This window comes from Vanellus vanellus, assembly GCF_965231255.1.
Source record: "Vanellus vanellus genome assembly, chromosome: 1".
Classification (NCBI taxonomy): domain Eukaryota; kingdom Metazoa; phylum Chordata; class Aves; order Charadriiformes; family Charadriidae; genus Vanellus; species Vanellus vanellus.
The window spans coordinates 80,365,445-80,388,724 of NC_138905.1; the positions used below are offsets into that span (position 1 = coordinate 80,365,445).

Consider the following 23,280-nt stretch of genomic DNA (forward strand, 5'->3'; position numbering starts at 1 on the left):
TAAAGTTCCCTCATTTGTAAAATAAGACTACTACAACGTTGGTATAACCTCAAAAAGGTTTTGCAGTAGTTAGTTAATGTCAAATGAGCATTTTATGGTAGAAGAGCTATTTCAGAAGGTAGTTTTACCTTGCCTTGCCCCGCTCCTTCCTCCCTCCCTCTGGTTATTGCCCTACTTTTGCTATTACATTTGAATCCAACTGAGAAGTTTCTTCTTAGAAAAATCTTTCATTTTGGGGATAGGTGGGTATAATTGTTTTCACTCCTTCTTTGTCCTTGCTTCCCTTGTCCATACCAACTAAAAAGGCTCCGTTATCTGAAGAAACAAACCCTTTCCTTATTCTTAGACAATAAGCTTCACTCCCCCACTCTAAAGTTAAATCATAGACTACCTTTATTGGACCCTAACTTGTGATAAAAAGGATCCTCATTTTTAAAAGGACAAATATTTTCTTTTCAATCCTATAGTCCTTTTCTAATTAATGAATTCCATAAACCTAAAACCACTTTGATTCTGTGGTTAATTAAAAAACGAAATATAAATCCCTTTTTAATGAGCTGCTCTGATTATTTTTTTTTGTAGTATTCTTAATGATTATTCAGGATATAAGAGCATATTCCTCCAGCCCTCATACTCTAAATTACCAGGTTGTATTCCCCAGCTCAGTTCTCTCAGGATTTACATGCAGTGCCTAACTAACATGCCCTAGAGGAAACATTATTATGTTGTTTTTCACCATTAACAAACATAAAATTAAATCAGCAAGTTACCCCTCAGCAGGGTCCAATGCCAGTGCCCGGGGACTATCGAGATCTTTCCACACCAGCACTTGGCGATGCTGTCCATCCAGCTTTGACACTTCTATACGATTTGTTCCAGTGTCAGCCCAATACAAGTTCTTCCCCAGCCAATCTACAGCCATGCCTTCTGGGTAATCCAAGCCAAACTCCACAACATGCTCCAGTGCGCTGCCATTCATAAATGCTCTGCTGATGGTCTGCAGGGATACAAAGATACACAGGCAAATTAGAAATTTTACCAGTCTGTCATTGGCCTGGTTGTTTTCTTTGTTGCATTTTAAACACTTTCAGATTTTAGGCAACTCATAGGAAAGAGGATCTTACAATATGCTACTTATTTGCAAGGCGAACAATGGTGCTATTCAGAAGTAATGATTTACTGTACTCTATGAATGTATTCTGTGTCAATTACAATAGCGTTTCACTGGGGAAATAAATGGGATAACTAGTCTAGTTCAATTAAGCAGTCTACGTGCCAAAGTGACCTTAGTAACTCAGTGCCAAGTTCAAGGGGGAAATATTTTGGCTCTCCCAGGACTATACAAAAGCATCCATGTTATAGCACAGAACAATATTTAAAGCAGCCCAATGAAAAAGTTCAGGACAGAACAGCAAATAGACCTAATGGCCCATTAGCTCAGTAGTGTAAGTGCTTCAGTACTGATGGTTCAACTTAATTTCACTAAGCATAATTTCTTCTTGGTCTTATTTTCAAAAGACTTACTTTAACTCTTCCCATCATGGATCGGCTTGTGATAGCAAATACAGCCAAAATTATATTTTAATAATATATTGGAGCTTTGGCATTTCCTGATTTACTATGACCACTTATAAGCCTGAAAGTAAAGGAGTAACATTAGCATGGTACCAAACTCTTTTTGGCAAAGAAGGGCTTCCTTTCGGTGTCCTTAATATTCCCCTCTGCACACACTCCTCATACTCACAACCCATCAGAAGTTAACACAAAGACTGATTTGTCTCTTTACTTCCCAGTGTGGATACTACCTGCTAATTATGCCAGTTTGTGACAGTACACAGCAGGAAAGTTTGTATCTCAGGCTCCATCTGTATCACCCTTAAAAACTGATCAGATCACTGCTTTATTTTTATTTCAAACACAGCTCCAATGAATACCATACCTAGAGTTCAGCCAAGTCACCTCTCTCAAACTCACTTAACACTGTTTTTAACGTTTATGATCCTTCAGTTGCAAAGGTCCATGAGTTATTGTTGGCACAGCTCTCAACCCAATTGCAGAATACTTTCTTTTATTAAAAACTAAGTTTTGGTACTCACAATTCTGACTGCATCTACAACCCAAGAAAATCAAAGGGAATAATAACTCACTGATAACAGAGGTAACAGACAGACAATACACAGATTTCTGTCACTCCATTAACCACCACGTTTAAACATCCACCCTCAACCTTTTCTGATTTGTCTGTCTAGAACCTAGAACAAAGCCTGTGATTCATAATATGTCTCCTGTGCAGTAGTTATATAAGTTAATGAATAGGTAAGACCCATTTTCACTTCCTGACCCAAGACAAAGCTTTCCCCTCATTAAACATATCTGGCAAAACATCTGTGATCCCTGAAACCTCCTGCCATATGGCATTCTTCTCAGCTTTCTACCAAAAAACTTTATGTTTGCAAACTTATCCTTTATGAGAAAATGTATATGTTAGAGTTAAATGATCTACAGGAAAGAATGCTGCTAGTATAACGAAAATGTATGCCATTCTCAGAACCAACTCTTTTACCTATCACTTGGATCTTGTAAGAATGGATTGACAAATGCAATTTAAGTATCACAGGAACCTTGTAACAACTTAATAGCCAATATGGAATAAACCCCTACCTTCAGTGAAATGTCAGTCCAGTAAATCCGATTGTCTGTCACATCAAAATCCAGAGCAGAAGCTTCCTTGACTCCGGTGAGTGGAATTGCAACGTTGTTGTTGTTCGTTTCTAAAGAGATTCGTCTGATATCTGCTCTCCGAGAAAACAGGAGGAAAGCTTCTGGGACAATGCAGGTCTTCATATCATTGATGAGCTCTAAGCCTATGGGGCAAGCGCAGCGAAGGCCTTGTGGTCTGTACAGACAAAGATGGCTACAGCCGCCATTATCCTCTGCACAAGGGTTTGTACCTAAGCATACAACAAAAGCAAAAGCAATCATTGCAAACTGACTTCAGTTGGAAGATGAAGCCAGTCCTCACAGGCATCAACACCACTATGAGTCCTTTAAGAAATACATATAGTTTTTTCACCTTTTATTCTCTGAATGAATTAATTTTTGTCCATTTCCTGTAATCCTTTAGACAGATGTTACGTGACTTGGCTGAAAAGCCAGTGCTTGTTTTTCCTGACCCCATGAAACAAACCCAGCATTAGGGAATGGGATGTGGACTCCAACAGCTACTGATGTTCCCTATTCACAGCACAAGCACTGAATGGATGGTAAGAATGTAAGCAAGCAAGTGTATGTTCTGCTGCCTTTTACAGTACGGACTCTCTGTACTGTACAGTACAGACTCTCTCCAGGATGCTAGTAAAGCAGATCTTTGCAATACTAACTTGTGCACCTGCGCATGTTGGAAACCCACCTACTAAGAGAGGCCCAGCGTTACCAAGCTCAATTAGCCAAACAGTTGGAAAGGGGGCTGCATTTAAAGTACATATACCTTAGGGCATCTTGTTAACGTGGTAGCAGCAACAGAAAGATACACCTAAACTCCATTTCAGTAATTTTCTGGGATACAATCCAGACAGAGAAGCAAGAAGCTGCAAGCCCTTGCCACACATAGCAGGATATTCAGTGTTTGGAAAGCCAATAATAGCCAATTTAAAGCTAGATCCTGCTTTTTTTTTTTTTATACCACAATCACTACAGGGCAGAAAGTACTTCTACTTATGTATAAAGATGATTTCACAGTATTAACATGAAAAGCACTGAACGGACTAAAACTGGCTCATTCTTAGCTTTTGCATACTGGAAGCACATGTTCAGATTGCAAGATGAAAAGCTGCTACAGCTACAGTTTCATAAACAGCTGGGCTAATCTAATAGCTGGCTATTACAAAGAGAAGTTCTCATTTTCCATGATCCTTCTTCTCCCCTTACTGGATCCAGGTCTGTTCAGATCTATGAGCTGCTCCAATTCTCTAAAAAGCAGAAAAGTACTCATTTTGGAGGGTGCTTGGTTGTTTTCCAGCTTGATATTCTTCCAAGTTAGAGAACTGAAGCACCTCACAAAAGACCTACCCCATTCCATCAAACTGCAGCCTGCAGTTATCATACAATAGAACTGGATTCTGCCAATTTCTAAAAGTCTGACCTGGTATAAAGTGTTATCTACAGAAGAGCACTGCTGAAATTATCTATTTCATTTTATCGGCCTGATTAATAGTCTCACTCACCAATTATCTGGTGGACATTTGTAGCTTTCAGGCCCATTAGATCAGGCAGTTGATCTATGATGATCTCTCTTTCTGCTGTGCGCTTATGCACGCGTTCAATACTGCGTCTTTGCCAGTCTGTCCAATAAACATAGTCTCCCAACAATGTGAATCCAAAGATATGAGGCAGCTTGTCCTCCACCAGAACTCTTCTCCCGGTTCCATCAGCATTCATGACCTATGAATATACACAAACTTATTACGTATATAGAATAAATCTGTCACTATTTATCAGAGATTATTTTTTTAATTTGAAATCAAAGTGTGCAGCAGCTAGTTAATTAATCTCCTAGCCATTAAAATGCTATCAATGTTACAGAGCAGTCTAATAAAAAAAGACTGTATTTCAACAGGTACTTATTCTAAAAGCCACAGAGGATCCCTTATGTATAAGGCTAGTTTCATAAGCAGATCATAACGTGAAATTATGACACAACATCCCTTATATTTGCTTTAGGAACTAATATTATGCGTGCCTATTAAACATTGCCTCTTTTTCTTGTTTTTGACTTAGGTGTCTTGGTTAGTTGTAAATGGGAGACTTGTTTTACACGAATGAAGACAAGCTTACAATGTCAAGGAGTCCTGGCTCAGTATCTTGTAGTTCACAGCCCTCTCAAGTGAGTTCTACCCAGGCTACAGATAGCAATAAGAGGAGGCCCCACATAAATTCTGGGAAGCAAACAGTCAAGAAGATCTATAGAATATGTTTACATTGCCAAGTCTGAATAAAGAAGCAGTTTTACATTCTTCAAAATTAAGTTCAGTATTTTTTGTACTAGAAGGAACACTAGTAGTCTGTAAATAATTGCATGCCTTTGATCAAGACATTTGAATTTACTGTGCCATTTTTCTCTACTGCTAAAAAGAGGTAATACCTAACTTCCTCAAAGAGGCTCTGAAAGGATTAATTAAACATATGTATGCATGTTCAAGTGCATACAAGACCTTATTTTTATAAAAAGTATCATACTGACAGGAGCGGAGTCCTATGTTTTAAGAGAAACTTAAAAATTATTCAGCACTGTAATTTTATAGAAAAGTTCTTTCTGAAATATTTCTGCTTGTTTTAAAGTTTACAGTTTATTTGCAGTATGTATACCATCCTTCCAAAAAAAAAAAAAAAAGAAAAAACCCAACAAAACTTTAATGTAAAAACTTCCCCAAAACCTTTCTCACCATACAGTATAACATAAACTTTAATAAAATATTTTTAAGTTCACTAAAAAAGTGGAAGAAAATGTTATAATCTTCACAATAACTCAATTTCACCTTAAAGCTATTCCCTGTCATAAGCTTCCTGATATTACTGCACTTACTCTCAGTATGTTAGAATAGAAATGGAATGTTTATGTGCACATTTCCTACAGAAAAACGAAAGGAGCTTTGCATACTTGCTGGTTTGTAGTTAGAAGCTTCATATCTACTTTTTTAAAAAATGCTCATAATCACTGTGGAATTGGCTTACCAAAAAATCTTCAGTCTAGTAGTGTGTATGGCATGCTTCTACAAATGTATTAATGCAGATGCATCACAAAAATAAGATGAGCATTACTTGGTGAAAGGTTCCCCCCCCCCCGCATTCTCATTGAGAGCCTTTAGAAAGTCAAGCACGGTATTTGCAGCTTCACTTTGCATTGCGGTGCATTTACCATCCAAAAGCTGTAACTTATGTCCTTTACACTGATAACCAAATCCAAACATAGCTTTTCCTATCACAGATTGTTTATCTGGGCTCAGGGCCCAGAATAATTCCCTAATTTCTGGACTTGCTTTTGAAAATAAGCTCTGCTATTCCATTTATTCTAATTCAGAAAATTTCAGCATCTGCTGGATTTCTCAATTCCTAGCAGCATGCCTCCTACACTCTGTTTTGACAAATGAGGTTGCTAAACAACAGATTAATGGTTAACTTTAGGACCATGGACACAGATTTAACATCTGCAAGATAAACTGTGAGTTATAGTCCTTAAGCCCACCGTCCCTTCAATAAACCAGCACCACTACCAAGCAAAACCTTCCCCACCACCCTTTTCTAACCGTAACACAATCATCTTACACTTCTGTAAGAATTTTTTCCCCCTCCCCCTTAAACTACAGAGATGATCCATTTGCCTGCAACTAATTAATATATGGCAATTAGTGCTTGCTAAGCAGACCAAACAGATATACAAAATGGATGGATGCTGCAAACTGAATTGACTAAAACCACAGAGTAATAATCACTAAAACATCACTACAAAAAAGCGGTATCTTTAGATACTACACTTTTTGCCTTGTACTTATGAAACGAAGAAGCTTCTACATTTAAGGGGGTGTTTAGCTACTGGCAAAGAGAGTTACTTGGAAGGTGTATGGTGTGAGGTTAGCTTTACTTAGCAAACTTTGAATGGGAAGCTGTTCAAATAAGCTTCATCTTATTCTGAAAGAAAGTCAGGAAAAGAGAAGGGAGGACTTCAGTATTAAGTATCTGCCTTTTAATTAATTTTTGTTTTGCCACATACAGGTTATTTTGAAAGACAGCTTTAAGCACCTAGACAAAAGAGATGCCTATCTAAAAGTACTTACACATACCTGCCACTGCAATCTTACCTGATAATATAAACATCTGTGCATTAGCAGCTGGGTACTACCATATGAATAGTTCCATGGCACCACAGTGTCTGCACTCACTTTAGCTGCATTTTAGGAGATTTGAATAGAATTTTATCAATAGGCTACAGAACCAGTCTGGTGTAAGGCAGAAGAAAAGTGGCAAGCGATATAGGGATGATACATATAATAAGCATAAGGAAAAAGAAACAATCACTAACCAACCAACTCCAAAGTATTTCAGCATCATCTTTTCATGTACTGAAATCCAGGTGACAACTAAGTCCCAGCTGATACTGCTTTATGCATTCATTCCTCTTCTCCAGTCCCAGATGGATCAGCTCATGACAGAGAAGCCTATCCCCACAGAATTCCCCATATGAGAAACCCACCTTCTGCTACTATGAGGCAGTGTCTCCAGTGGTTTATGCTGCTTTAACCACAATGTGGTGTGGGTTTCACATTCTGAGGCCATTCTGAATACTGCAAATCACAATGAGAATATAGACTACAACAGGAAACAGATGTGGTGCAACCACAAACACTACCTTAACTGAAAGAGCGAGTAGTTCCACAAAAAAAAAACCCCAAAGTACAAAAAATAAATGGCCTCGAAAAAAAAAAACAGATATCCTGCCTGTAGGATAAGGGCTTTGCTTATCCTAGAATAATGATGAATGCAAACCCTCATGAAAATAGAGCTTATTCAAAATAAATGAATTAATGCTGAACATGTGGTCATATTTTAAGATGCTGTACTTAATGGGCAGCAGGAATAACAAAATAACAACTTTGCACATCACTTCTATTTTAAAGTTACAGATTGGAATGTACAGTGATATATTCTAAGGGTCTTTCTTGCTTTCAGATGAATGGGCCTGTAGTTTTCTGGGTCTTCTTTTGTGCCTCCTCTTTTGGATGTAGTCATAAATAAATAGGGAGCAGGAAAATATCATGCATGCTAAGCTCCCTCTCAGGATGACTGGAACAAAGGAAGTCAATAATCAATGAAAATTTATAAACAAGAGCTGGTAACTCAGTATCTTCAAAAAATTAAAGATTATTTACAAGAATGGAATAGGCCTCCGTGATGGACTGAAAGCCTTCAGCTACACTACAAGATGCTGCCAGAACTTTATTTATTTCACAGATACACACATCAGTAAAACAAAAGCCAAAAAACCCAAACCAAACAATTTCCTCTGGTAAAATCCACAAACAACTCTAATTTCTGATACAAACACCTCATAATAAAATAAGAATAACTTGAATCTAAGCCCTAATTTCTAAAATTGACAGCCAATTTTTGGACAAGCTGTCTGTCGATTCGTGAACTTCAGCACCTTTACCAGTACTAGCTTACTAGTCCTCAGAGAGGCCAGGAGACCCCAGTTAATATACAGGACCTCAATTGCCCTGCTGAAGTACTACTCACATTACTGTGTCTGCTCTACAAAATTTCTAGCAGGGACCACAGCTGGAAACCATCTCTCCCCGCTGACTCAAAGGAAGGATGCAATTGTAGCGTTTATCTTCCTTCTGAAAGGATAAGGAATAAGAGAGTGTTCTGACTTGGTGGCAATGCTTTGCATGTCATGTGTCCAACAAATGCAGAACACACCAGCTGCTTGTTTCCTTAGTACATGTTGAAATATACTCTCAGATAGATAGTTATGGTTTACCTTACAGCAGAAAAACCCCCAGACATTTGATACAGAAATGTCACAGGAAAAAAAGGTAAACCCTTGCAGAGCAGACCTTAAAGTCTTGAGTCATCCTAACGACAAGCTGCATTTCTTGCAATAGTTTGAAAGACAGCAGAAAAACATCAGAAATCATAACCACCTTCACAAATTCAACATGGGTCATGCTAATACACTCTAGGAATAGATACAACTGAAAAACAATGAGGTGAAAAAGTGAATTTCTCATGAGTTTGATCACTAACACTGATGTGCATAAAATGACTGCAAACAGATATTACTGTAAGACAGCTGTGAAATACTGAATTCAATACATATATCCCAGGTATTTCAACACACTGTGGAAAAAGATCTTGAACAAGGCCTGCGTTATACCTGAAACAGTTTAGGAATATTCAGGGTTTAGGCTTAGTTACTTGAGCCCTGATTATCCAATGATAAATCCTTACATGTGCTGTTTGTTTGATGCAACACATACTCAGTGCAATAATACAACCAAACTCATTAAATTTGTTTGGTTAAGGAAACAAAGAAAACTGGGGCAGCACCTCTCTTAAAAATAACTCTAAAAGGGAGCTAGAATGCCTTCTGAACATTGCATTAGCATTTTTTCAGAGAGGGTTTGAGAACTATGTATTTTCAACTTGCTTCTTTAAGAAATATAAACAAAACGATTTTACTGTTATGGCTGCAATAATAACACATAATTAACACACATACCTACTATAAAAGAGCAGCTCTAAGAGAGGAAAAAAGGGACATCTTGTCTAAATTTCCAGTTTTATTAGTCTTCCCCTCTAAAAACAGAAGTTCTGATCAACTATAGCCTCTTTGATTGAGCCATTAAAACTTTAAACTCAACTTGAGACAATTATTCTGTCAGCATCATCAACTTACTGTTAACGGTATTTTCTCTCACTTCTAAAACGTTAAGGAATGTTTTAGATATGAATTGGGAAGCCATTTCTTCATTGCATTGAAATCAGCAGAAGGGATACCTGGAACACTTTTTATTTGCTTCAAAACCCAAATGCCTCCAGCCAACTCTACAATTTCTTACTGTTAATTGTTTTATAATAGCCATTACCAATTTCTAATTTAACAGTTCCCCAGCACCCTCAATTTCCTTTTCAGCTCTAATCATTTTTCCAAAGTATTCAAAATATATTTTTCCTGAGCATGGATAATATTCCTAATAGGGCTGCAGTGAAGATAAATATGTAAAAACAGAATAGAGATTAACTTCATAAATAGCCCTTTCTATCATGCTAAAGTCACTGTTATAAGCTCATTTATTTCACAATAGGACAACTTTCCAGGCTCGCTGATCAATCAACGCCAACAACAGAATTGTTTTCTCAGCGATAGAATTTAATTTTAGAAACAATTGGTTGGGTTTTCAATTAAATGTCTCAAGTCAGGTGAAGTGACAAGCAGACAGGGAAAGGAATTTATAACCATTGTGACAACCAAATATGACATCTCCTAGGCAATCTCATACAATACAAAAAAACCCCTACATTTGTAAAGAACAGGCTAAGACAAAAAACTGAGATGAAATGATGAATGGGATGAGAAGAGAGGTTTTCACAGGAAAAAAAGGAGGATCCTCTGAAAAGGTTCAGTGGTAAAACAGGTGAATAAAGATGCTTTGCTATGGAAATAAATTTTGGTACATTAATTCATAGGGTGGAGTGGCAACAGTCAGAGGGTGTTGTGTTATGTGGGTATAGGCTATAGGGGTACAGACAAAGCAAGCTAATTAACGTGATTTTGCAACTTACCATTTGCCAACTAAGTTCTGTCAAGCAACTGTACACGTTTCGCAGGAAGCAAAGACCACTAGCCAAGACCACAATGAACCCTCACAGTGGTTTGGGGGACAGTCTTAAAAGTTCAGCAACACAACTTCTAATGCTCTTGCACATGGGCAAAAGCCTCTGTTGTTGCCTCTTCCTTCCCAAGGTACTTTTTTTCAGTACCCTGCCCCGGGAACTTCTTATTTTTAATTTTTTCTCGACCCAGCTTGGTGCTTTCCAGACTCCTCCAACTGCAATTGATTTTTTTGTAGAGGGAAAAAATGTAGAAAATTTTCTGCTGTTTTGGCAAGCCCAAGTGGTTCAGGGATCAGTCCAATGAGTGACTCGGCCAGTGCAGAGCTGGGGGAGGTGACTCTGGGATACTTTCCACTTCTGGTGGAGTAAGCTATTAAGTTGATTCAACTGCTCCTTTCACCAAATCACTTCGGTTCCAAGTGTCTCTACATGTCTAAAACCTTATTTTTCCACCATAGGTATTTACCTGCCTAATAAAGGTATTAACCTTTTCTCACAGACTTTTGCAAAGGTAGAACACCATGGATGGTATCGGAAAAAAAGTTTAGGTTAGGAATACAAAATCTCAGAGCAAAATAAAAACCCTGTGTGAAGAAAGCTGAATAATTATTGAGAGGGATCACAAGGTCACATGAACGCTTCTGAAGATGCCCGGGTCCAAGATCAGTACAATTGTTTTTGTACGGTAATGCAACTGAGCTTGAGAGAAGAAAAAGAGACAGTTAGAATGTTGAAAATTAAGGGATAATGGCAGACTTACAAAGAGCACTCACCTGAATCAGAAATGCAAAGATAGCTCACTATCTCTACACATCACTCCCCAGCTTGCCTTCAAATACTATTTTAAGTATGTTATTTTAGTTATTTCAGTTTGAGGGATTTTTGTGTTTTTCCTTAGGTAACCAATACTGACTGCGAGTAGAGGCTTGTTACTTTCTAGAAGAGACAACAGCATAAACTAAAATGCAATTTCCTAACTCCAATGGGAAAAATCCAGGACATATTAGTGGAATCCAAAGGTTGTACATTAATCAGCTCCATGCTAGGCCATTGGGAGCCATAAGGTTTACAGAGCTATCATTAGCAAAACGGGACTGCTCATCTGTAAGCAAAGCTTGTAAGAAACATCTCTGAATTTCCAACATGGAAAGTCTCAGTCAAGCTGCACAGATGTAAACAACTGCCAAGTCTGAGAAACATACACATTTACTATTAACAATAATGTGAAAAAAAAGCCCCTCCAGGTTCTCCTTAGACTTAACAGAAAAGAATAGGTGCTTTTAAAGTAGGACTCATCCAAACTACTCTAAACATTTACTTTAGGGTAAAGCAAGCCACATCACAGAAGTGCTGATTTCTGACATTTTCTATAAAGGCAACATAAGGCAACTTACTGAGATGAAGATCTCTACACTTCATTAGATGAAAACCACCCACAGATTTCAGAGAGAAATGCAGATCTATGACACAGGAACTGTTTTAAAACAGAATATCCAAGTCTTCTGTAATACCACATAATTTTGAGGGCAGTAATTTAACTTATTGGAAAAATACCATACTTGGTACCCAGATCACAGAGTCGAGTTAGTCTTGAACAAGAGTTCTGGCTATATCTACCCAAAACCTTGCCTCAGTATCCTCTTTCTGTTGTGAGATGCTGGGAACCTCTTCCTGTTCCATTAAGGATAACAGCCTGTTGACAGCACATCCCCCAGGACTCTGAGAACTCATCAGCACAAGTAGTTTGCAATAGGTGTCTCAATAATCAAACTTTTCACTTTTCAGTTTTACTTAGATATTCTCAATTTATCAAAGCCAATAGAAGGTTGACTTTTTAATGTTCCTGAATTGAAACTGGCATGGATATTTCAAATATGTTTCTTCTTTTTTACCTTTACATTATGAACAGCTGCAAAAGGTACACACCTAAGTGACAATTCTGTAGCACAATGCACAAAAGCCACAGCAAAGGGAATTTAACTTTTTTTTTTTTTTTTAAATAATAACAAGCTTACAATGCCAGAAGGTCCTGGCTCAATGCTTGGGGTCCACAGACAAGAGGCCACTCAAATTCTTGCATCCAGCTCTTCGACAGTCAGGAGACTTCACAAATATGTCATGGCTGTCATTTGTTTGCACTGTAATGCAGTTTTTCTATCATCCTCTGCATCATGAAATTTAATTCTACCCCTAAGTTCATTGAGAAGTTCAAAAGAAAGCTCCCAAATGGAAATTATGCAAAGTATAAACTAATTTTTTTTAAAAAGTCCCTAACTCTACTACTGATTTCAAAATTCTGTAACTTTCTTTAGCGCAGGTCTAGCAGGTGATAAGAAGTAGCTCGAAATTCTCTGACAAAGTAAGCTTTAAATTTCTGAAACTGGGATGGAGGAGAGGAATCTGCCCCTACCTTCTGCAGCACATACTTGTTCTTTGCCGAATCAAGTTCCCAAGTGCCACAAGTATCCAAACAAGGCAGACAATGAATTGCGGCCAAAATTAAGCAGTGAAGCAACTTCAAATATTTGTTTCAACTACCTTACTTCTCGTGCCTGCAAAAGCTTAATGAAAGTACACAAAAGCAGCTGTGTTCAACAGCTAGGAATTCAATGGGTTCTGCTTCTCAATTTTCAAACCTCTGCTTCAAACTAAAGGTGGATGAGGTAGGATTGGTAATCAGGCTTACAAGTCATCAGCATTTCACAATACAAAGACTAATGCTATGAGATAAAATTTCTCAGTCAGACAATAAATGGTGACTGCTTAGAAAACAAAATTTCCTTATTAGGGTGGCAGTAAAATGGAGGGAGTTGTCATCGGAGGAAAATGTAGCCCTGCAATTTCAGGATTAGAATAAGAATTAGAGCATTCTCTAGATGCCAAGCTATTAGCTCCTGGGTCAAACACAAAAAGGTCCTCTCTGTTCAAGATTTTTGTGCTCAAAAAAGTCTTAGCAGCATCTGCTTTCTGTTGTTGGACAAGGTTGTGTTCTGGAGACTCGTGTGTACTTATGCTGAAAAACAGCAGGATATAAGACTTTCCATATTAATCACGAGGATTAGAGACAGTAACACCAAGCACAGCTGATAGATTTGGGAATGCAGGAACACTTCAAGTTAGAGCTGCACTCAAAAAAAAAAAAAAAAAAAAAATCACTAGATAATGATTGGCTCTGTATAGGAGGCAGAGAGTCCTTTCCTTAAACTCACCACTAGTAGGGGTAAGTGGGTGTCATCTCTGGCTCTGAGAATGGAGAATAGGAAGGAAGATGAATAAAGAAAAATGAAGCAAAGACTGAAAAAATGTGAAAAATCAGCCATATCATCATTATTTCCTCTTAACACACATCCACATATGCATGCAACCATTTATAATTGCTTTATCAATACGAGCTTTGCTGACCATTTTAAATCCAACCTATGCCTTAAAACAGGTAGCGTACGTGCTCAGAAGACAAATATTCACTTGAGCAGGAAAACATAAGACCAATTCAACAGAGCAGATCATACATTTTTAACCTCATAGCACTGCAGGAAAATGCTTTAAACCTGTAGCAAGTCAATGAGAAATCTTCCCTACTGGTAAGCACAATAGCAGCCATCCATTTCAATAGAAGTTTATCAGCAGTGAAACCTGACCGAGATAAATGACGAAGCTGTTGAGCCACAGCCTGCTTCTGCCTGCTGCAGGCTGCCAGATAAAATGGGAACAAAAGCTCCCTGCTGTACCCCCTACCAGTCTCCATTAACCCCTGCTGATGCTTTATTATCGTCTGGGGGCTCCAGAACAGCATAGTATGAATCAGTGTGTAAAAAATAAATAATAAAAGCTCATATGTGGCACAAACAAACCAGAAACATAGCTTGCAAGAAACATTCATTTTGGTAACGCTGCAATTAAACAACAGTTCTGAGGAATTTCACATACTAGGAAAAAAAAAAAAAAAGAGCACAATGTATGTAAAAACATGTACGAAAAACTACTTAAAGGCAATAGAATGCAAGTACACAAATGTGTTTCTCCTGCTTTTATTCCCCCTCCCAAATATATACAAACACACACAAGGCAAAGCAGGGACCAGGCATATATTCTGATGTCTTCATGTCCAATTCCAAGTTTCACCTTTTGATCCTGTCACAAATATCCTCTTTGTTGCAAAAGTTTAAAACATTTACTGAAGGTCAAGGCATCTTCTACTAAACTGATATAAAAAAATGGATGGGAAGGGCAGGGAAAGTGTTACAAATCTCCTCAGGATTCATGGTTGCCATAGGAGAGAGAGGCAGTGGGAGGAAAAGGGAAGACTTGAAATGTTAGTAATATTTTAGCTATCACAGATTTAGATGGTGTCATTGCAGCTTGAGATTTCTGTAGCCTACCATAAGAAAGTCAACCTCTCATAAAACATTACAGAGAGGCCATGCGAGGTCCTGGGGAAAATTCACTAAGACTCATCAGTAAAGAAACTCACCATTACATATGCATTACTTAGCACAAGAAGGGGTTGTGTGTGGGGGTGTGTGTAATCTACTTTAGACTGAACCATTCTCTCATCAGGTGAACACTCCCTCTTCATCCTATACAGGCCTACGATTCTTTACTAATTACAGAAGCTGTACTCAACTTGCACACTGATCTATCCCTATCGTCATCAACTTTCGACCCATTTCTGCCCCTCTGAAGTGCAGTTAGCAAGCAGCAATATTACATCTAGGGAAGACTATTAATTTTTTCCTAAAGCTAATGCAACAAGCTAACAGAATAAAGACTCCCCAAACCTTCAAGGAATAGAATGGCCTCAACACAGGAAGAGAGAGGCTGTAGGGGTTCAGTCCAAAGGCCTACTCATCCCAGTATCCTGTCTTAGAGAATTATCAAAACTTACACTTAGAGAACAGTACAATAAAGCAAATACATACTGAAACTTTTCAAGTTTTTTTCATTCTACAGCAATTTACAGTTTAGTGATTTGTGGTTCAGAAGGCAATCTCATTTTCTAGTAAACTGCAGTGGAACTCCCTTCCACAACCTTACCCAGTCTTCCCAGCAACACATGTAAGCTTTTAACATCCACAACCATTTTCACAACTTATCACCTGCTTTTGTTTGTTCTGCACCCATCACCTGCCAGTATCATTTATGAATGCTAATTTCTTCTATCAAAAAGGTATGGGGGGGTAAGCCCTGGTCACCTTATACATAATTTTCTTGATTTTATTGATCCATTGATCCCCGTCACATAACCCTAAAAGAACACCACCTGCAACTAAAAAAAAAAAAAAAACCAACACCCAAATCCTCAAAACAAAATGAAAATCCAAAACCACCAAAGAAAAACTGTGGGAGAATTTCTTCTCTGTTGCTTTAAAGGTTTTATCCAGTCTTTTTCAATATTTTCTGCACATCAGTAAGCTAACGAGCATTAACTTTTTATAAAAAACAGCAGCAGTAAAATCGTAACTCTAATACTTGGAGCCTCATAGGAAAAAATTAACTAGTAATTCTGAAACGTTAAGATGATAAATCTTCTCCGATGCCCTGCATAAATGTTACATGACAACCTGGAACAAACTCATTCTGCTGGCTCACATTTGGTTTAAAAACAATGAAATGGAAATTGTCCCAGCATATTTTGTGCCAGATCAGATAAATTCTGTCCTGCTACAGACATTGTAATGTTGGCATAAACATTATATCATGTGTTCTAGCCAGTTTGACAGAATTGCTGCAGTGAGATCATGCGTGATCTAGATGAAAATTTCTATCATAAACTGATCCAGCACTGAAAGAATCATTATTAATGAATATGGAAGCACGGTCTGAGTACGGCCAGAGCTCACGAAAAAATATCAATGTTTTGGCAAGCATGAGATTGGAGAATGCCTAACTTTCCTTTTGCAAAATATGTTCAAGTCCAAGACAGTATCAGGGCTGAAGTGCTCAATCTGTTATAAATAAATCTCTAAGCATAGCTAAGACTCTTTTTCCCCTCTTTTCTCAGAGCTGGCAAAATGTTAGGTGAATTATAGACTATAAATCTTGTTTTCAGGACAAAGAAAACTGTGCTCCCTGAGGCTCTCCCAAAGACTGCTTCAAAGCAACTCACCTTGCAGGACGAGAGTTACTCTGACTCTGAAGAACAGCAAACAGTTATGTGACCTTCCAGCGCAAGACTATGACTTCACATTGACTTATTTGAAGTTACAAATAAAAAACCCAATTTCATAAGGCTAGAGAAGATATTGTGCCTAATGCGGTAAGTGCTGAAAATTATTTGCAAAGCTATAATTCATCAAAAGAATGATAAATGTACCAGGATATATATAGCAAAGGTAGGTAAGTGCTGCTATGCACCAGGTCGTAGCCAAGTCTTTTGCTTCCAGATAAACTTCTGCCTTTTGATAGTAAACTGATCAAATACTAAACAACACTTTTCTCAAAGACTGTCAAAGAGATAAAAAATGGCAAATTTGCTCCATAAATGTTACATAACAAAATAAGCACAAGATTTTCAATGAGTGAGATAAGAAAAACACCAGTTTTGTTTTCAATTAAAAGTTTCAGCAGAACACACCAGAAAGAAAGGAAAATCTATCCCCTCGCTGGAACCCCAATAAAACAAGGGGGATGCAAACTATAGAAGATTATTGGGAATACAAATAGTTATATGTGAAATGAGATTTACTTCTTTAAAATACGTTCTACCTGCATCTAAGCTGAGCAGCACAAAGAATGAAACACCTACAAACATTACTCCCAGTAAAAATCTTTTTTTCCTAATGACCTAAGAATTGACTTATTTAACAAATCCTTATCATACATTCTTAAAAGGAAGGATCTACTACATGGATATAATTTCCATTTTACATACAGAAAAATGAAGGAAGAATAGCAAGTAACTTGCCCAAAGACAGAGAAGAAACTGAATTGTTTCTTAAAGCACAAATCAACCATTATCCCATTGCATTTTTGAGCGGTATCAGAATTTAAACACCTAGAAAAATTGAGTAACTACATTCTGTAACTCCATGGAATTAAAAATGCAGGTGCAATTACAAACCTCTATTTTGTCTGTTTTGGCATCTCCCCAGTATATTTTGCTTTCTGCATAATCCAAGGCCAGTCCATTTGGCCAGCCAAGCGAAGTATTCACCAACACAATCCTGTCTGAGCCATCTAATGCTGCCCTCTCAATCTTCGGGATTTCTCCCCAGTCAGTCCAGTACATGTACCTGCAACGGAAACGAAATCTTAAGAACTTTTACTAAACTAAACTATCAATATTCACATAGTTTCTTCTGGACTACCATTCTCTGAAACCGCTGCATTTCTAAGCCAAATAAATTTCCTTACCTAAGTAAAGTTGCCCAACCCACTCAAAAAGCATTGACAAATAAACACACTGACCCCTTTACACAAAACTCATATATCAGTCAGCTGAGCAAAACTACATAACCAGTGCTATTAGCTAGAATAAACAAACAGATCCACACAATCCCCAAAATTATTTTTATACAGGCGAATAAAACATAAAGACATATAGGATGAACTACCCAAGCAGTCAAAACAGAGCAGTAGTCCCTGTGTCTCAGAGCCTTAATTTTCAAAGAACCCCAGTATTTTCATTTTGAAGGCTCAGAAGTTTATCATTGCATCCCATTATCTACATACATGTAGACAGAGGTATTTTCTTTACATGACTAGTATTTTAAAAAGAATGCTCATGAACAGGTCCTCACCCAACCATGGGATCCAGCACAATAGCTCTGGGTTCTTCCAGGTCTTCTGATATCAAGATTTTTCTCATGGTCCCATTAAGCCTTGTAACTTCAATACGGTCTGTGCCAGTGTCAGTCCAGTACAAATTTCGGGCAACCCAGTCCACAGCAATGCCATCAGGATGCGCGATCTGTGCTGTGACAACAAACTGACTACCTGACCCATCAATGAACGAGCGGCGGATGGCCCTAACTTCATCATCGGTCCAATAGATGTACCCTTCCAGAGGATCAAAGTCAATGGCGATGGCATGACGGATGTCCTCCAGTGGCAAAACGATGTCTGTAAAATCTGGGGTGTCTAAGGAAATTCGCCTCAAATCTGTCCGGCGGGCTAGAAGCAGCAGTTCAGTGGCACCTACATGAACAAGGCCAAAATACAACCATCTTACAAACACTGTGCAGTAAGACTGTAAATAGTGAAGCTGATTCTACACCATTTGGTACAAGCTAGTCTAGCTACCTCGATTTCACAGGATGTAACCAAACTGATGAACACCAGCAGAGAATGCCACTCAAAGGCTTCAAATGTGAGGTTATTTTTCTGCAGAACAAGTCAGATATGCTTATAAAGAAAATTCAGTGGTCATTTCCTTGTCCAAAATGTATTATGTTGGACATGTTTTCTATTCATATAATTCCCTTCAAAAGTACTGAAATAGATATGCCGTGACTATGCTGCTGTTTTATGCAAATCAACAGATGGCCTGCAGCCTCTTAGATGAAAAATTAATTATATAAATAATTTACCGACTAATTGCTGTTGTTGGTATAGGGGACAACCATGGCAAACAAGCTGCTTGTTTCAACACCACCCTTCCAAGGGGTAAAATGTAACGCAGAACACCACAAGTAAATCTCCTTTGAGAAACTCCTATCAGAGGAATCGGATTTGGGAAATGACAACTGTCCAGCGACCATGCAAAGCAGCAGGAAGGAATGTTAGCTTCTCCCATATTTGTTGATAACAAGCTTATTGAAGACATGAAAATAAATAACAGTGTGTCTTATAAAGTCATTTTGAGCCGAATCATACAAATGGCTTTTAGGTCAAAAGTCAGAATCACCATAAAAAACGAAGATCAGCTTTCATTGCAGAAGATGTTTTCACACAGGGCGAAACAAGCTGTTTAATGGTACACGTGCTGGGAATCTGATCAATGACAGATGTACTTATTGTCTACTCTAATTCATTCTTATTTGATTTCTATTCTATGTCACTAAAATTCAGTGTACTGAAGGATAAACAACCACCACACCCCATTCCAATTATATTGGCTTATCAGTTTGGAGTCTCAGGGAGATAAGAGCAGCCCAGGCCTCAGGGAAGCCTGAACTAAGGTGAAAAATGTGTGCAATCCTAAATGCATGGAAAGTGTGTTGCAATGGCTCTCCTAAAACAGTGAGGGAAAAGGAAAGGGTTTGGCAGGGACTGATGTAGGTGTGAGGACAGAAGCCAGGGTGTTGGGGGAGGTTTAGGAAAATAAATGAATCAACATTGCAGTGAAAAAGAGCCAATGCCAAGCCACATTATGTCCATGTCTTGATACCAGAGGTATAATGGCTAGAAAACTAAAAGCAAAAATTAAAGCAAGTAGGTCACTGATGAAAAAATAATGTTTATGTCTGATGTCAAATTTCTTTTTTAAAAAGTCAGTAATTGGTGGTGGTGCTAAATGAAACCTCACTGCATGCCAAACTTGGGACATGCCAAAGCAGACATTGCTTCATTTACTGCAAGTAAAACATTGAAAACATCACCATGCTGCAAGTAACCACACCTTTCAACAACTGAAGTTGGGAATATTATTACGAATGTTCATGATTGGTAGTCCAGAATGGATTAAGATCAGCTTTGGGATCCTCTGTCCTAAAACATCTTATGTTCAGCAACACCTGTACACACTACTCAATTGTTCTTCTAGTGAATAACTCTCATGTGTTAATTAATATCAGGAAGGGAGAACCTGTGATTACAAGTCTATGCATACTTCAAAATAATGTGCATGTGACATAGTAAATAGGAAACAGGCATGTTAGTAAGATTTTTTAATAATTACAGAAGCAACCAATCTTGTCACAGCAGTCTATATGTACATGTGTATTTGTTGCTACTAAGTATATCAAACAATTCAGCATTAAGATCCAAGCGTTCAGCTGCAGTATGGTCATATAAAGTATTAATATATAAGTACTCCCAACTATTCAGGTACAAGTAAGAAAGAATTCCCTAGTACTTTCTTTCTTACCAACTTCATGGTGATTTATCCAATTTACTTTTTAAACAAAACTATGAAAATCACATTTAAACCCCCAGATAATAGTACCTGGTTTGGATTAGCTAGTAAAACTAAGGTTGAGCAAATGCACTAAGCTCAGATTTCTAAAAAGTTAGAAAGCTATATGAAATACAGAAAAAGTGTAAGGCATAATTTAAAAATAATATGTGTGTTCTAGCTGAAGTTGACAGTCATTTTGAAGAACCAACACCAAGTCCACAAAAAGACTCTTTTGAGTACAACCATGTCTTTGCTGAAACTCACCCTTAAAATTGAGCAATTGACCTTCCAATTCTTCTCAAAGAGGATCCATTTCAACAGCTTCAGTATCCTGCTTTCGGGTTGCAACATTGTTGTTTAGTCAAATAACCCACTGTGTTCAAGCTTTAATTCAGCATTGGGAAATGACCGGCTTTCAGCTAACCCATGTTGCACTCTAGATGCCTGAGCTAAGAATTTCATGGTCTTTATCTGGGGGCTTGGCTAACATTCCAGCCCCCACTAGAACATCACCCCCCCACTCCTCCAATCAAGCAATAAAAAGTTTAAAGCCTACTTTAGAGCTATTACCCACCTATTTGCAAACTGACACCTCACCTGCTTGCTTAGATCACCAGTCATGCTGTTGAGGAAAAAGAAACTGAGTAGCAGAGAAGCATCTCACCTCAAGGTAGGTTGAAGGAGAGATCGATCACTCAGTGCCTTCAGGCTTGTCCTGACAATATCAAAAATAGCAAATACAACAGCTGGGCACATGTATGGATTGATCCCATTACCACCTTGATACCAGTCAAGAAAAAAAAAAAGTGGTCTCAAAACTAAAACACACAATTTGCACCTATGGCAAACACCAGCTGTACAAAGTTTATCTGGTGAGGCAATGACCACCACTCAGCCAGAAGACTGCTCAAGGCTGCCAGGACATAACAGAACCAATCAATTTTGCTCACTTCTATTCCAAAGACCAGTTACAATGCAAAAGCTAAAATGTGACAGCAGGATCTCCATACTTCTTCACTCTGCCTCTCCAAGAGAAACCCTGCCTCTAATGATAAGCATGATGGAGAACATCGTGGGTATAGAACCATATTTCAAAAAAATAATGAAAAGGCAGGAAAACACAATGCAGGTTGTATGCCAGCATAACTCACTCTTTCTTTTCAATTTGTCTGCACTTACTGGAAGACTGGAATAAGCCACGAACATATAAAACACCTCAAACCTCAACTGCCACAAACACTTTCCAAAGGTGCATTGAGGCTGCAACCAGAGCTCTAACCTCAGCATGCATATGCAGACCTGAGGCAGTTTTTCCTCTAGACACTTCAGACTGCATGTACGAGGAAGATGAAGTGGCCTAGGTGAACACTCAGGGGACTTAGAATTTTCTGCCCATGCTACTGTCTTCTCTCTAACTACTGACAGTCTCTACTGCACCGAACACAAGCACACAAGCATGCCTGTAGACACAAGTACATCTCGAATACAGTGCTGGGTTTGAGGGCACAGACCACCAGGTATGCTGGGGTGTGTGCTCATAGCCTTCAAACTACTGTGTGCAGAGTTCCCATGCAAACACCTGCAGGCAGGGTAGGCATACAGCTGTCCCGTATTTAAAGTCAGGTCCCTCTGCTTACCATAAAAGCTCTCCTCTAGACTCTTATTTTTGAGAGCTTTAGCCTACTTTTATTAAGCACTTTGAAAGCTAGGATTACAAGCTCACGGATGGTGCATTACATTAGTCCTGGAACTAATACCTTCCTCAAAAAGTCACTATTAAAAATCAAAATAATTTAAATCTATGTGCTAGCTGAAGTGAAGGGAAGGGGGAGAAAAGGGGAAACAAAGCAAGCATGCAGATACATGCAATGGCATAGCTTTAAAGTACAATGTCTAATGCCCTGCTAACCTTTACAATTAATTACAGCTTCTCAATGATATACAGGCCTCAGTCATTTGTAAGTCATTGAACTTAAACATCATGAGTGGTTGCTTAGGCTAGTACAACTACACAGACACACAGTCAGGAATTCATACATAAGTGTATAATGCATTCTCTGTATGTGAGAAATCAAGATTATTAATACATCCTCAATAGAATTACCACAGATTTGACTAAAATATTTACTTCCTAAATGTCTTTATACAGTTGTAAAGTCACTATTGTCAGAGAGCCCCGACACTAGAATACAAGCAAGATTTTTTCATCTAGACAAGCTCAACCTTAAAACCACAAAGGCAAAAGGACATGTATCCGAAATTAATCATGGTTTTTTTTTCTTTCCTTTAAAAGAAATGAAAGAATTAGGGTGTTAAATTAATATCTTGATCTGTGCAGTCAAATCAGGATTCAGGCTATTCCCGACAAAGCAAATTTCCCACTGGGCAGCCCTAAATTACAAAAGGAAGTGCAAATTTCTGATTACTGCCTCCAGGCCTATGAGGGAAATAGGATGCGAGTGTCCATAGGCAACATAAAGACTCTTCCTGGAAGAGAATGGAACGGCCAAAGCAGGGCTGAAATGAAAGTCTGAAGCAGTGCTTTTTCTTCATGAGGAAACTCCCTTCTCCTTGCTCAGCTGAAGTCACCATTGGTTTTCTCCATACAAACCACACATCCATATTGGTAGTAGCAAATGCAGGAAATAAGTAAAATGCACTACAGGCAGAGACAGAACCTGAGCATATGGAGAGATCTTTGAGCACTAATAAAAACGTAACTCCAATGACAAACTTGTAAGACAAACCTACATTTTCTTATAAAAACTACCATCAAACAGGTCATTTAAACGTAGCACTGCCAAACTCAGAACAGCAGCGCCTATAATACT

At 38.2% G+C, this 23,280-nt stretch overlaps 1 protein-coding gene across 6 annotated transcripts in view; it reads right to left on the reverse strand.

Annotated features, from left to right (window-relative positions):
• Nucleotides 1-23,280, reverse strand: part of LRP6 (LDL receptor related protein 6) — a gene marked incomplete at its 3' end in the record, with an annotated part of 123,549 nt that overhangs the window by 26,393 nt on the left and 73,876 nt on the right. For 5 of the 6 annotated variants that reach the window (XM_082485395.1, XM_082485396.1, XM_082485394.1 and 2 more), the window contains 5 exons: nt 18,132-18,528; nt 17,453-17,624; nt 4,224-4,440; nt 2,662-2,951; nt 771-997 (listed from right to left, as the gene is read on the reverse strand). In XM_082485395.1, the coding sequence (XP_082341521.1) occupies nt 771-997; nt 2,662-2,951; nt 4,224-4,440; nt 17,453-17,624; nt 18,132-18,528 (1,303 nt within the window). The remainder of the gene's footprint in view (nt 1-770; nt 998-2,661; nt 2,952-4,223; nt 4,441-17,452; nt 17,625-18,131; nt 18,529-23,280) is intronic. The other variant, XM_082485397.1, reaches the window with a different exon arrangement.